General features: G+C 34.0%; 1 protein-coding gene across 1 annotated transcript; it reads right to left on the bottom strand.

The window, feature by feature from the left end:
• Positions 1-1,033: 1,033 nt before the first annotated feature.
• LOC147069436 (uncharacterized) lies at positions 1,034-11,543 on the bottom strand. Its single transcript, XM_085950449.1, has 11 exons — positions 11,353-11,543; positions 10,820-10,939; positions 9,608-9,740; positions 8,541-8,635; positions 7,425-7,708; positions 4,908-5,059; positions 4,160-4,335; positions 3,422-3,490; positions 2,795-2,883; positions 2,350-2,458; positions 1,034-1,889 (listed from the first exon to the last, which is right to left on the bottom strand). Exons 1-11 carry the CDS (start codon positions 11,389-11,391, stop codon positions 1,806-1,808), a joined length of 1,350 nt encoding a protein of 449 aa, XP_085806575.1. The 5' UTR covers positions 11,392-11,543; the 3' UTR covers positions 1,034-1,805.
• Positions 11,544-13,705: the final 2,162 nt, after the last annotated feature.

The raw sequence follows: 13,705 nt of genomic DNA, 5'->3' as shown, positions 1-13,705 counted from the left end.
TCGATAGATGGTGCCGTATTTTTCCATACATTTTTTCAATGTAATTACAGCTCCAATAATTTTAATTTTCATACAATCAATAGGAAAAAAAGCTTTTATTAACGAGGTTTTACTGTATTTAAAATGCTTGTAGTTAAAAACGATTTTTCAAAGTTAACGGTAAATAATCGTTTCCGTAGTCTTCGCCACTGCCAATTAGTGTATATATATTATTATAAATAGGGCTTTCAAAATATGGCAAGATAAATAATAAACACAATAGTTATTAATTGTTACAGGCTTAATCTATGTACATAATAATTAATTTTATTATGTATTACACATTTGTCATATAATCTTAAAATAGGAATATTTTATATGAGTAGGTATAAGAATATTATAATTATGTTACAAATGACGCACTTTTCCAACGTAACACTGTGATATGAATTTTGGTGTGCGTCCGGATGAGAAAGGCATCGTATCAACGCACATACGCATAGTGATAAATTTCACAACAGACGCCATTATAAAAATTTAATATAAATAATTTGAAACGATAATTTTAATTGCACAGTTGATAAAATTTATTTCAGTTATAATTTATTATACGAATTGAAGTTAGTATGAATGGTCTGCTATGTGAAAAAGGATTATATTGGTTCCAATCTCAAAAACTACTAAAACCAAAGAGGAAAATCTTTTCTACTATAAACATACCCACATAAGGGTGAAGTTCGATAGTTTTGATAGAAAATATGACATAGTTAGAGCGACGCCAAGCGAGAGAAAACGATGCAATAGGCTTCATGTACGAGCAGCCATAAATAATAAAATTTACCTAAGTAATTTGTATGCGGTAGAAGAAATCGCAATCTACGCAATTTCAAAGTTAAGTTGTGAAAATATTTCATAGTAATGCTGAGGAAAAAGACTCAAGGACTAACGTTTACCGTAGCAAACTTCACACTATTTTCATATGCATCTGCCATAAGCTGTACATATTTCGACATATTTCAGGTAATTAATGACACATCCGTTTGTAATTTTTTAAAAATTTTATTTGAGATTTTTTAGTAGATTTTGAAACTGGGCAATTCACATTAATAATGCACTGATTACAAGAACAGACTCGACCGTCGTTAGCAATTACATACAGCAATTCAGATACCAATTCGATCGTCTCAACGCTTGTTTGAAACTTTCATCCGGGGGCTTCCGGATTCGATTCCTAGTGAAGTCACAATATATTTATGTGATTTTATCAAAGCTTTGGTGTTTTAATTGTTTCACTTCTACTACCACATTACTGTCTCGCTACACTACTGTCATTGGGCCTCATGGCCTGTTATAGTGTTAAAAAATATATCAAAAAATAAATAAACCAAAAAATATCTATTCGTCAGCTCGGCTTGGTGGCCACACCCAACAGTTTTGTCCCACATTTTTTAGCTTGAAACGTTTTTGGACAAGTAACAATTTGCCGATTGTATTTACTAGCATATTATTTTTGTCTGTTAACTGTGCACGGAAGCCAACTTATCAGCCAAATCGTAGAGTTGAATAAAAATTTGTATTCGACATCAAAAAGATTCAAATCGACATTTCTCAGATGGTCAGAGTGTGTCGTCGAATCTGTCCATGTAATCTGTGACGATTGATTTGAATGGCATAATCTCTTTTGATAATTTGACAGGAAAAAATAACAAACGATCAATATTTTTGTTTTACAGCGTACTGAGAGATTATCCCTATCACCTAACCTTAGTACGACGCAAAGAATAGGTATTCTTACGACTAGACAATATGTATAAATATAATATGTTTTATTTATGTTTGCTCTTGGCGTGTCTCTCGAGGGAAACGGGATCGTCAAACGTCGAGAAGCAAATATTGCATACCAACATCATCTGAAAAGGAAAAAAAAATAGTAATTCGATTTGTTATTTGCTAAAAATGTTATATCCCGTTTACACATGCATGGATTTACTGTAGACAGTAAGTATTATCGCGGCCATAACAAGAAAATGTACGGGTAAACATGTATTATCCTGCAGTTGCAAGCTTGTATGCATGAATCAAAAAAATTTGGAAGCTTTTTCACGATAATAAATAATGTATGTCTAAAAATAGTATTTTTGGGCCCTTCATCCAAAAAGTTTTCCCAGGCCTGGTTTTGGTGGACATTTTACAAGACTGGTAAGACAGGGTCTACTTAGTTCACGCGGTGTGCTTCTACGCACTTTTTTATTATTTATAATTACCCTGTATATTTAATTAAATGTAGTTTTTATGTCATGTCGTGAACGTTTTAAATTTGTAATTTGTCAATATCGAAATTTTATATTGATTACGGTCAGTAATAATTACCTGTTCCGGAAGTATGCATTCATTTTTATCATACGAACTGACTCCACTTCCTTTGTTTCCATTTAAACTTCCTGAATCATCTTCATCATCATCTGAGATACCGTCGTCACTGTAACCAATAAAAATACCATCTTCAATACATATATATAGTCATATTCTTTATTATTGCTGTCAAGAAAGGTTTAATAAAGGCCCTTTTAGACGTCAGTTCTGTTGTCCGTTCAGTCTAACGTTTTCATTTTGGTCCGTTCAGTTTTGAAATGGCGGAGTATTTAGACGATCAGTTTAGTTGTCCGTTCGGTCTCAGTTGACATTTCAGTTGGGAAATGGCAATGTATATTTACGTATTACGTATTATAAAATTTTGAATTACGGCGAATTTCGAATTATCAGTGTTCTTACTAACGAGGTTTTACTGTACCTAAATGGGAAAATATATATTCACCTTTCACTTGCTATACTATCTTCCTTCTCCCATTTTGGTTGGTTTATGGACACGGAAGACTTTCCGTTCATCTTTTCAGCTGATGTCATCTGGAAATGGAAATTCAAAATTTTTTTAAATTCAATTGGCTTCTAACAGTGGGTATTGCCACAGTCTCATTTTTCTAGACTGCGAACGAGCACTAAACCCTCGAAATAATTTAGCAAAACCATCACGACGATGCCTTTATTTATTATTGAATTGTATGAAAAATAAAGATGTAAATATAAATATATATGTGAATCGGTGTGGAAATTATCGCTGACACATTTCATCCACAATCATATAGCAAGTCTGCAAGGCACGGCACAGCGTGACTGGCAGGGGGAGTAAACGAATGAAAGACTTTCTCATGTTTCATTTCCTGCTCCAACTCCCGAAAAAAGTATATATAAATGCATTAGGCCTTCTCGGATGAAGGACTAGGAAAACTGAAAAATGCTTTCTTCCGCAGAAAACTCTTTATAAGGATAAAATGGAGATGAATTTATCAGTATGTATGCAATAAATGCTAATACGTATATAATGTAATATCAAATAGTAGAATTACAGAAATCCGTTTGAAAATAGAATAAATACAATGATTACCTTCATATTATACGGTTGTGACGAATGATCTTGATTCGACGGTGAATCATCATCATCGATTTCTATGATCTGAAAGACAATAAACTTTTAAATTTAATTTTTGTTCATTTGTAACTCCAGCTAAATATTTTAACATATCATGCAACATCGAAAAAGAGCTAATTGTGATAAATATATCACATATTCTGGCGGATAATTATGTAAAAAACTTAACCGTCTGAACTGTCAAAAGGTGATATCTTTTAACAGCACCTCGCTTAGCCGTGCTAACTTTGAGAACGAGACAGAGTATGTCAATTTAAGATATTGAGAATTAAGACACAAAGATCTGACTGTTTTGCTGCGATCGCAATGACATGATTAAGAAAATTGTAGGTTATGCTGACGTGTCGATACAAAATTCTTGTGTTCGGCTCATTACCAACCTGATGGCGCTCGTTCGGCTTTATCTGCTTGTGTTCGGCAGCACGAACACGTCCGAATTTGACCGTCATAGCTACCAATCTAAATTTTCACCGTATTAAGAATTAGAGATAGCGGCCGATAACTGTTTTGTTTATAAAATGCCTTCCGTGCTAATTTTGACTAATAAAAAGAACGGAAACATGCTGAAGTGATAACAGTTGAGAATAGACCTGCTGTTATTCGAATTTTTGCATAATTCGATTTTTTGAACGAATTTAATTGATTAATGGTACACATCACTCGGGAAGGAAATAATATAAACGCAATTCATACCTCGTCACTTTGGAAGAGTGCGTGTTTTGGCTTTGCTTTGTTGGAGTTGATCGTCAGTCCGTGGTCTCTCGCGAGATGGTTATGGAGGGTAGGCGTGTCCTCAAAGTATCTAGGACAGTCGCCAAACAGGCATTTTAAAGGCGCGTCGGACGCCATCCGATTCTTTGGCATGTAGTCTGAAATGACAACACATTTGGCTTAATATGTAATACAGGTCGTGTTGGGTTGTCTTTGTTGAAAAATAACATCAGATGGTTCAACGTAGCATTTTCGTTATTTTGTCATATCTGTGTTTCAACACGAATTTGCAAACTCACAAAATAACTGTAGCTACCAAATCAACGACATTACAAATGTTTCAGTAATACTATCCCTTTTGAATAAAAATTTATATAAAGAGCGGAGGTGTTTCATTTACAATATTGGAAATTTGGCAGCTGCAGTTAGCTGTTTTGTGTGAAGGACGATAACGCATTTATTTATAGGTTTAGTGAAATTTTTTGTGAGCATAAAAAACGTGCTTAATAACAAAATGCCATCAAAATCACAGCTGGTTTGCGGATTAAGCAGTCAATAATATGTAACATATCTTCTCAGGCAGAATATACATTTTCTCGATGTCGATAATATATCACCACAAATATAAATCGAAATGGCGCAATACCGAAAAAATGCTTACGCCGTATAACGAGCGGACATATCGTGTATATTCGTTATAGATTTTCAATTGAAAATAATGTCTACTAACCTCTCATTGGACTGCGTGCCTCAGGTTTAATTGGAAATATGGGCATGGACAATCTGGCTTCTCTGCAGTCTTCTCTCATATGCTTCCTCAGCATCTTCTCGTGGAGGAAACTCTCCCCGCAGTCTTGACAGGCTACCGGCGCATAACTAATCCTGCAACAGACAATAACTTAAATCAGAATAGCATATTTAATATTAATTATTTATATAAAGGAATGTACCATAAGACTGGAGGCTTTCGAGATGTGGCTGTATCGACCGATACGACAAGAACACTTATAGCCAACATCAAAAGCAGAAAATCAGCTATATTTTCTCCAACGATTGATTGAACAACGGATGATTTACTCCAACCTCAGAGCAATAATACTAAAGCGAGTGCATATTGTCCGGCTATATGAAGCCGTTTTTCTTTGTGTATGACGCACAGTAGACCCTCAACTTTATTATTATTAACTAGTAATATTTACCACTAACTTTATATTTCGCACATAAAAACAATATATTTAAGCAACACATACTCGCAGTGTTTGCTCCATGCGGATCCGTCAAACTAATAGCTACCGGCTCTACGTCTGAAAAATTAACTCACACAATCATGTCTTCCATCTTACTCTAACGCATATTGCGGAGATTATACGCATGCCAAATGCTTTCTCTTTCACACTTACAGTTAGTTATTGTTCAGGCCTTGACTCTATCTCATAATGCAGGTAAATAAAGAGAGTAGCTGAAGTATAGGTAGAAGATTGATTCTCTTGGCTATGCAACCTCTGAAAGTGGTTCAATGTCCAAGGCAATGACGATCTGATACAACTGGCCAAGCATAAGGAGGTGAACTGCAAGTTGGTTGTCAACTTCCGATAGAAAACTGCACCAAAAGATTGTTTTTTTTCATTTTACTACGTTTTTATTAGCTCGTATTCTTATTTGTCCGGTGGTTATTTATCCAGTACAAATCTTGCAATCGATTTTTAACTAAGTTCCCGACTAGCTAGACATTTGAAACTTTTAGAATATATCAGAACACGATGCCAATGCATTCTTTTAATACTTTTACCCCATCTTTAAGCAGAATTGAATTTATTTTCAGTTAATTCTGTTTTGTATGAAAAGTTATTTCGGAAGAAATCCGTGATCCAATCCACTATTATTGGTTGCTAAGTGGGTGGTCCTAGCAACTAAATTATTAATATATACGTGCGTTACTATGGAAATCAAAATGACATTTCAGTATTATATATTTGTTTGTTTGTTTGTTTTTTATTCTAACAAGTACAAGTTTGAGCATATTGAGCATAATAATTCAACAGAATATTTAAAAACGTTGTATATAAAAAGTTCTTTTTATCTTGTAATTATTTTGGACTCGCTTCGCTCATTAGAGTAAAAAGTTCGGACAGTGGAATATTTTAAAATTATCATTCAACAAAAAAAGTTTTGAATAATTATTATAAATGGGTGCATGGTCAACATAAACTTTTAAATTTAGTGGTTTAATTGAATAAATGCACGTACAGTGGATAAAGTGACCGTACCACATACGTATAAGAGACGATACGGTTTAAAATACTTGGTAATCAATAAACAAATTTGACTGCTTTCACTTGAGTTTCTCAATCCTGACACTAAGTGAGACATCACTGTTCACTAAATGGCCGATTTCAGTTACTTAAGGCTATACTTCAGCTGGGGTACGGTCTAAAACGATTGTGACAACGCGAAGCGAAGATTGTGCAAATGACACGTGCAGAACAAAATATAATTTGTCATAAAAAGTCAACATGCGTCTATTTAATGTTATGTTTAATGTTCTATTACTAATAATTATAATATATAAGTAAATGGGTAACGTTTTTTAGTCATCTTTACACGGTTTAAGAATTAATTCCCCTGTCGCCATCACAAAATAAATTGACGTGTTCACAGCTCGACTTTCGCTCTACGATTGCCAGCCAGTCCGAAATTTCATTGCACCTATAGTTGAAAATTATTTACTGTTTCACTGAAGTACCGTCTTAAGCTTTCGAAGATCAGTGGTGTAGTGCTAAATAAAATAGTGCCACGTTAGCGGTTTAAAACATCTACTGTTTTAGCATTTCATAACAGCATGATAACAACTATTGATAGACAAAAAAAATCAAAACATGATAATAAAGATCAATACATTTTTCCATAATCACTTGAACTAGTCATTGAACAATCACTAGAAATTGAACTGATTAATCGCTTCCGTCACATTTTTTTAGCCCAGTTTACTGGTTTTCAATTACTTATATCCATATTAAAAATAAAGGCGACATAATTTTCTTTATTCACATGACTCGAGAGTATTGTGTGTAACATAATATTAATGAAAATTGTCTGAAGAAATGGTGAAACACTCCATCCCCACATCGCTGATAATAATATATAAGTATGACTAAATTCTGGCATTTAATGCGTTGTGCCTGGTAAAGTATGCATAAAGAATTTACAGCAAATAAGAAAGATTTCTAATGAGGAGTGACAGTGATACCTATTCGAAGGCCTCCCCGGCAATCTCCCCGCAAGTGGTGGCCTGCCCAGCGGCACGGGGTGTAGCTGAGCGTTGTGAGTTTGCCTGTGCAGGTTGAGCAAGCCGGCCTGCGCGAACAGCTTGTGGCAGATGTCACAGCGGTAGTTGCGGCCGTCCCGCATGTGAGATTTACGGTGATTGTTGAGATTGGTCACCTGCGCGAAGGCCTTGTCGCAGCCCGGCTCCGTGCACGCGAAGGGTCGCTCGCCCGTATGCAGTCTTATGTGGTTGTTGAGATTCGTTACCTGGAGAAATGCAAATGATCAATAAGCTAGAATCATATTATTATGTATTATAAACTACTTCTTTTATTCAACGAATAATTCACAAGATTTGAGAATGTAACATTCTATATATTGAACAAACATAATTTGAAAACATCTAATACATATACCCACTTAACTACTACTTAAAATCGTCGTAATTAAGTAGGATCCCCGTAGCTTAATTGGAAAAGCACATTGACGTGAATCCAGCGGATATAGGTTCAAGTTCCGTCAGGTGTTGTATTTTTTTTTCCTTCTAAAAAAGATTTTTTCTAGTGGGTATATGCATGAGATGTTTTCAAATCATGTATGTACGCTGAGAGTGAAGAGGCGACATTGGACCTGGCTCGGCCACATGCTGCGGATGCCAGAAGAGAATTTCAACCTGGCTTGCCTGTTCACGCCAACCGCATTACGGCGTCCTAGAAGGCTGCTAAATACTATCTATGGAGTGTATACGGCAGAGCTACGGGACGCTGGTTTGACCTGGAAGGATGCAAGAAGACTGGCGAGCGACAGGGATTCTTGGAGGTGCCTCGTGGTATCCAGAAACTCCTACTAAGGGGCAGATATGGCCGAAGAAGAAGAAGTATGTATGTTCAGATTATGTTTTATTAAGTCATGTGAGTCAGTAGCTAGTAAAACTCTCCCCATTCATTTTTTGAAGCAATTTCCTAAGAATTACTATGGAAAGATGTAACAACTCCATCACTGCCCTAGAGAAAGATTAATATTGTTTGAAATTCTTGTTATACTGTACATATGACAGTGGCGAAGACACAATAGTTCAATGATTATTTAACATATTTACCTGAGTGAAAGCCTTCCCACACTCGTTACATTTATATGGCCTCTCATTAGTGTGGATCCGAAGGTGGGCTCGGAGGTTATTTGACTGTGAAAAAGCTGAAAAAACAAGGTCAAACAATCAATAAAAATCACACAAAATATTAAAAGAACCCAGTGGATATTAAAACAGACAGGAGAATTAGTCATGTCACTAAATTGCTAAAACAGCAATGGGCTTGATATGTCAGTCTCTGCGAATGGATAACCACTTGACAAATAGTGGTACCCAAGATACACTTCAGTCCACAGGTAAACAAGTTACAATTTTCGCTCCAAAATCAAGCATATTACCCTCCGCAAAGTGGATGGTATATTTCATGTCAGGTTATTTACCAAACACATTGGGTCTCCGTACTGGGTCAAACACAGATTGAAATACCATTTCCCTAGTTCCACCAAAGTACCACTCATGCCATATGGGCACTGTCAGTCGCAAGTAGCATCACTGCAGTGTAAGAGGTGGAAGGCCACAACATGAAATGGCAATGTATGCAGTCACCAGTTGCGGTATAATTGCGAATGCTCCACCACTCGCACGTAACAAATTAATAAAGTTTTTGACAGCGAAGAGCAGGTTTTCCCTATGTCGAGTGTTTATGTGCGCCTTGATGCCGAAATTGATTGGTGCACAAAGCTCAGTGATCTGAAAAGGTGCACGTTATTTTTAAAATTATAAATATGAATGGCTCTAGAAAGTTTTCACATGCCTAGCAATTCATGTAAACTGAATTTTGATTTTTTATAAAGTACATAATATACAGATTTCTTTGCGCAAATAATCAACGTAATATGTAGGGAACATTGATTGAAAGGGTTTCGTCCAGGAGTAGATTAAACCCAGTTGCTTATGATCAGGTTATATGTGTAGAATTGGAATCCTCTTTTTCGGATTAATCATGAGGGCACTCATGTTCCTTCGGACCGTTCTTTTTATGATGATGAAAGAAGAATACGTAGTGTTTGTTTTCGAAGCTGTATACGATTTGTAACTAAGTACCGGATGTTAGTTTTTGTGAAGAAGTTGAATACCTTTTGTACAATGCGGACAGACAAACTTTCTCTCGGCTCTGTGATTTCGCATATGGTTTTGATACTGCAGCGATTTCTCAAATGACTTATTGCAGTAGCCACAGTGGAGATTGTCATTTTCGCCAATCGGAATCTAAAAATCACACAAATAAATCATCCACATATCGTCACTGTTCTGGCAGAAGACACTAATTCGAAAAAATGTCATATTGAGTTAGTACCAAAATGTTCCTTATATCAAACTTTACCGTCTGTAAACCTTCTTAATAAATAAGCAGTCTTTATTTTAAAGTCATTTTTTTTACGATTACTTAATAAACTCACACGATAGACCATTATTTCAAACATTTTAACAACTTCAAAGTCAAATTACTCAAAATTAGTATTCTCCAGTTAGTGTGTTCCGCCAGAACTGAGACAATATTATATTACCAAAACACTCCCCTTCAATAGACTAGACGGGAAAAATGACCGTTTAAAACTATACGTGAAGATATTATCAACTTTTGGCAATCTATACAGGAGGACTCATCAGACCAGGCACATCAACAGAGTGGTGAATTATGTTAATATTAAGTGATGCACTATGCAAGTGAATATTTTGTGAGTAATTTATATGGTTGGGTGCAAAGCGTTGTACAGAATTTAAAAAAAATATTGCCCCACATTTTTTATAAAAACACAACATATTATTTTTAATTAAATTCTAACAGCTTTATATAAAATAGATGATTTGTTGGAAATCATCTATGTAACGAGTACATAATTATCTACTAATATCACGAAGGCACCTATAATAATAATTAGATTTAATTTAAAAATACTATTTAATTTACTCCGGTGCCTACTATAATTTACAATAAATTATTACGAATTAACAGATTAAATATACTTAATTACATAATACTCAGATAATCTTTAAAACCAATTAATTTCTATGATACACTGGGATTTTTTTAAATTAAAATTAATTGTTGATAAATAAATTAAATACCTACCTATTTTTAACCATTTACGTTTATTATTTATGGAACTTTTGTTTTAAACAGACCAATAATAAATTTGAAATTGAATTTCGAACGTTAGCATGTTCGTAAAAACAAATCAATGCATCTGACACAATAACAATAATTCCAATGTGTCATTCCCATCTGTGTTGATTATTAATTATTGCAAATGTAAATATTTATGTATCCGTGCACTGTTGCTCACCAAAATTTGATTTTCCAGCATGGATCTGTAATCGACATTACTATCAGCACCGAACGAGGGATCCTGGACGTAGGGTTGACATTTTATGCAGGCCAGAGAATTTTCTCGGGTAGGAAAAAGCTGTCAAAAGACGAGAAAAAAAACAATAAAATACAACTGTCAAAAAAACGTTCTCATAAATGAAGGCCGTGTATTAAATTTCAAAAAAACACCAATATGGTAGACGTGTACGGAATAAAAAAAGAATACGACAAGAACAATAAAAAAATTGAGCTTGAGACAAAAAAAAAACTCGATACGCCTTTGAAGAGATGGAAATATCTCAAGATATACCAAATTTTGGCTTTCCGATTCACTTTAAAACCACGAAAAGAATTGCGTTTAATGCTTTTATTTGTTTTTAGTATCGGAATGTTGTAAATTAAGTATTTTAATAAGGATTTGAGAGAAAGAATAAGAAACCATAATAATCGTTTTATGGTATAAGAATTCCATTCGACTGGATTTGACAGTGAATTAATGGAATTACTCACGTTTCCAGGCTGTAGGCAGTAATTGCAAATGTTTTCCATTGCTCCTTTTGATAAAATCGGGCACGAAATTAGTCGTCATTAAATTTGCGATCGCGACGTAGATCATAAAGAGTATAGAAAAGCCATTACTCGCGCTAAAAATCAAATAAAAAAACAGTGTACGCTTCATCACTCGCACAGAATAAAACACTGTTTTGGTTTGTGTTTTTTTTCTAATTCTTTATGGCTATCGCGTGCGATGTTGCTGCGCTTTTAAAATTGTATCAGCTTAGGCTTGGAACAACTAAATAAAATCATTAAAAAAATCAAATATTATAATAAATTGTATTTTCGGATGAATTAAAACAATTTACATTTAAATTTACATTCCTATTCAATTCTTGATATCATAACAACTTCGAAAACATGTTCTCTATTATTTATTATAAAGTGATTTTTCTAAAGTAGGAAGGTAGGTATTTTAGAAATTTTGTATATTTTTTAAATACCTACTTACTTCTTCATTAATATATTAATGCAAATCATCGGCTACAAAAGAATATCATTACAATACAAAAATACAAATTTTTAAAACAATACCTACTTTTGTGATTTTAATCGCTAGGTACCTAGGTATCTAAATAAAAATAATGTCATGGAATTTATTTGTAGATGTTATGGGTTATGCTATTATATAATTTTCCACATTGAATTTCAGCCTGTGGAAATAGACATCGTAACGTAATAATATTATTATAGTTTCATTTTTTTCTCGAGGTCACACAAGACATGCATTGATTAAAGATTAAAATTCGCTATCTCACGGATATTCCTGCAAAGTCCCACATCAGCTGTTCGAATTATTGAAAATATTTTTTTTTTAATATACGATATGTACCTATAACTGATATTATGACAATGTCTATAGGTACATAATGAAAACGAAATATAATTATTTTCTTAAATTATGGTTTTGAAAGAAAGTTATTTTTATTAATTCTACTTCAGTCGTTTGGAATGGTCGCTAAATTATGTAGGTACCAACACATACATAACATTTATTATTGTGCTCGTGGGATGATTTACGTCACCGATTTTTTCAACCGACTAATGACAATTATTATTATAAAGCCTGTACATGTGCACGGATTTACTGGCACCAATAGTGCGTATTTTAAACTAGGTATCGTGACAATAATTACTGTGCGAAAACATCTTTTTGGCTACGCTTCTAGGCGCTGTTGTCTACTAAATGGGAGGAGCTTATTAGTTTATAATGGAAATCCGGTTAAAAATGGGCGGAGCATGTTAGTTCAAAGTTTTAACACGTAGCCAAGAAGATGTTTTCGCACTATACTGTTTACACGTAAAAGTGTTGACTGTCTTTCCAATCTCATTGTTCAAGAGTAAGCGAGACGCAATGTTGTCATTTTGTAGTACTATTTGATAGGTAGTGAAAATCGGTTAACCTCAAAATGAGTAAAGTTCGTTTTTTTGCCGGCAGGTTCGCCACTATCGTTGTACAATTATTAAAATCCTGACTGTAAGCTGTTTTTTCTACATTCAATTAATAAACATTATTTTCTCAATTAGATTATATGTTTTTCATTTTATCATATACTAGCTGAAGTACCCGGCTTCGCACAGGGTCGCTTCGTGGTTATATTTATTTACGATATTTAAAAAATAATAAGAGGTATTTATTTTTTTAATATTAAAATATCTGTGTAATACAATATGGCAATATGAAAATAATTCTAATAAGAGTAAAGGTCAAACAAAAGAACACTAAATTAAAATCGAATTCAAAATATGAAAACGTTATTAATTAATATGTAGTAAAAAAAAAAAAACAAAATTGGATGGAACAAACTTTGTATTTTATATCTTATATATCTTCTAATATATAAAAATTAATATTTGTGTGTTTGTTTGTTCGTATTTAATGCGCAGCCATACCGTTCATCCGATTGCGATAAAACTTTGTAAACTTATTGCTTGCACTTGCGGGAAGAGTATAGGCTATACTAATATATAAAAATGAATGTCTGTCTGTCTGTATGTCTGTGTGTCTGTCCCGTATGCGTTCCTATACCATTCATCCGATTGCAATGAAATTTTGGTAAGTGGTTGTATGCATACCCATAAAGGTTTCTGAATTAGAAAAATCATCATCTTCTTCTTATTCTTCATTATATTTTCTTTTATTCGTATGGTTCCTATACCATTCATCCGATTGCAATGAAATTTTGGTAAGTAGTTGTATGCACACCCATAAAGGTTTCTGAATTAGAAAAATCATCATCTTCTTCTTCTTCTTCATTCTATCTTCTTTTATTCGTATGGTCCCTATACCATTCATCCGATTGCGATG

Source organism: Rhyacophila brunnea, unplaced genomic scaffold, assembly GCF_057557595.1.
Source record: "Rhyacophila brunnea isolate RB1 unplaced genomic scaffold, BYU_Rbru_1.0 scaffold_23, whole genome shotgun sequence".
In the NCBI taxonomy this organism is placed as follows: domain Eukaryota; kingdom Metazoa; phylum Arthropoda; class Insecta; order Trichoptera; family Rhyacophilidae; genus Rhyacophila; species Rhyacophila brunnea.
The sequence above is the reverse complement of the archived record's forward strand: the minus strand, read 5'-3'. Positions and strand labels throughout refer to the sequence as shown.

Bases quoted from the DNA above. Each gene is read 5' to 3' on its own strand.
- LOC147069436 (XM_085950449.1), bottom strand. From the start codon at position 11,391: ATGGAAAACATTTGCAATTACTGCCTACAGCCTGGAAAC. The intron at 8,636-9,607 runs GTATTCAACTTC...TTGTTTTTTCAG, and splicing joins CTGTCCGCATTGTACAAAAG to CTTTTTCACAGTCAAATAAC. The intron at 2,884-3,421 runs GTAATCATTGTA...TTCCATTTCCAG, and splicing joins CACAACCGTATAATATGAAG to ATGACATCAGCTGAAAAGAT.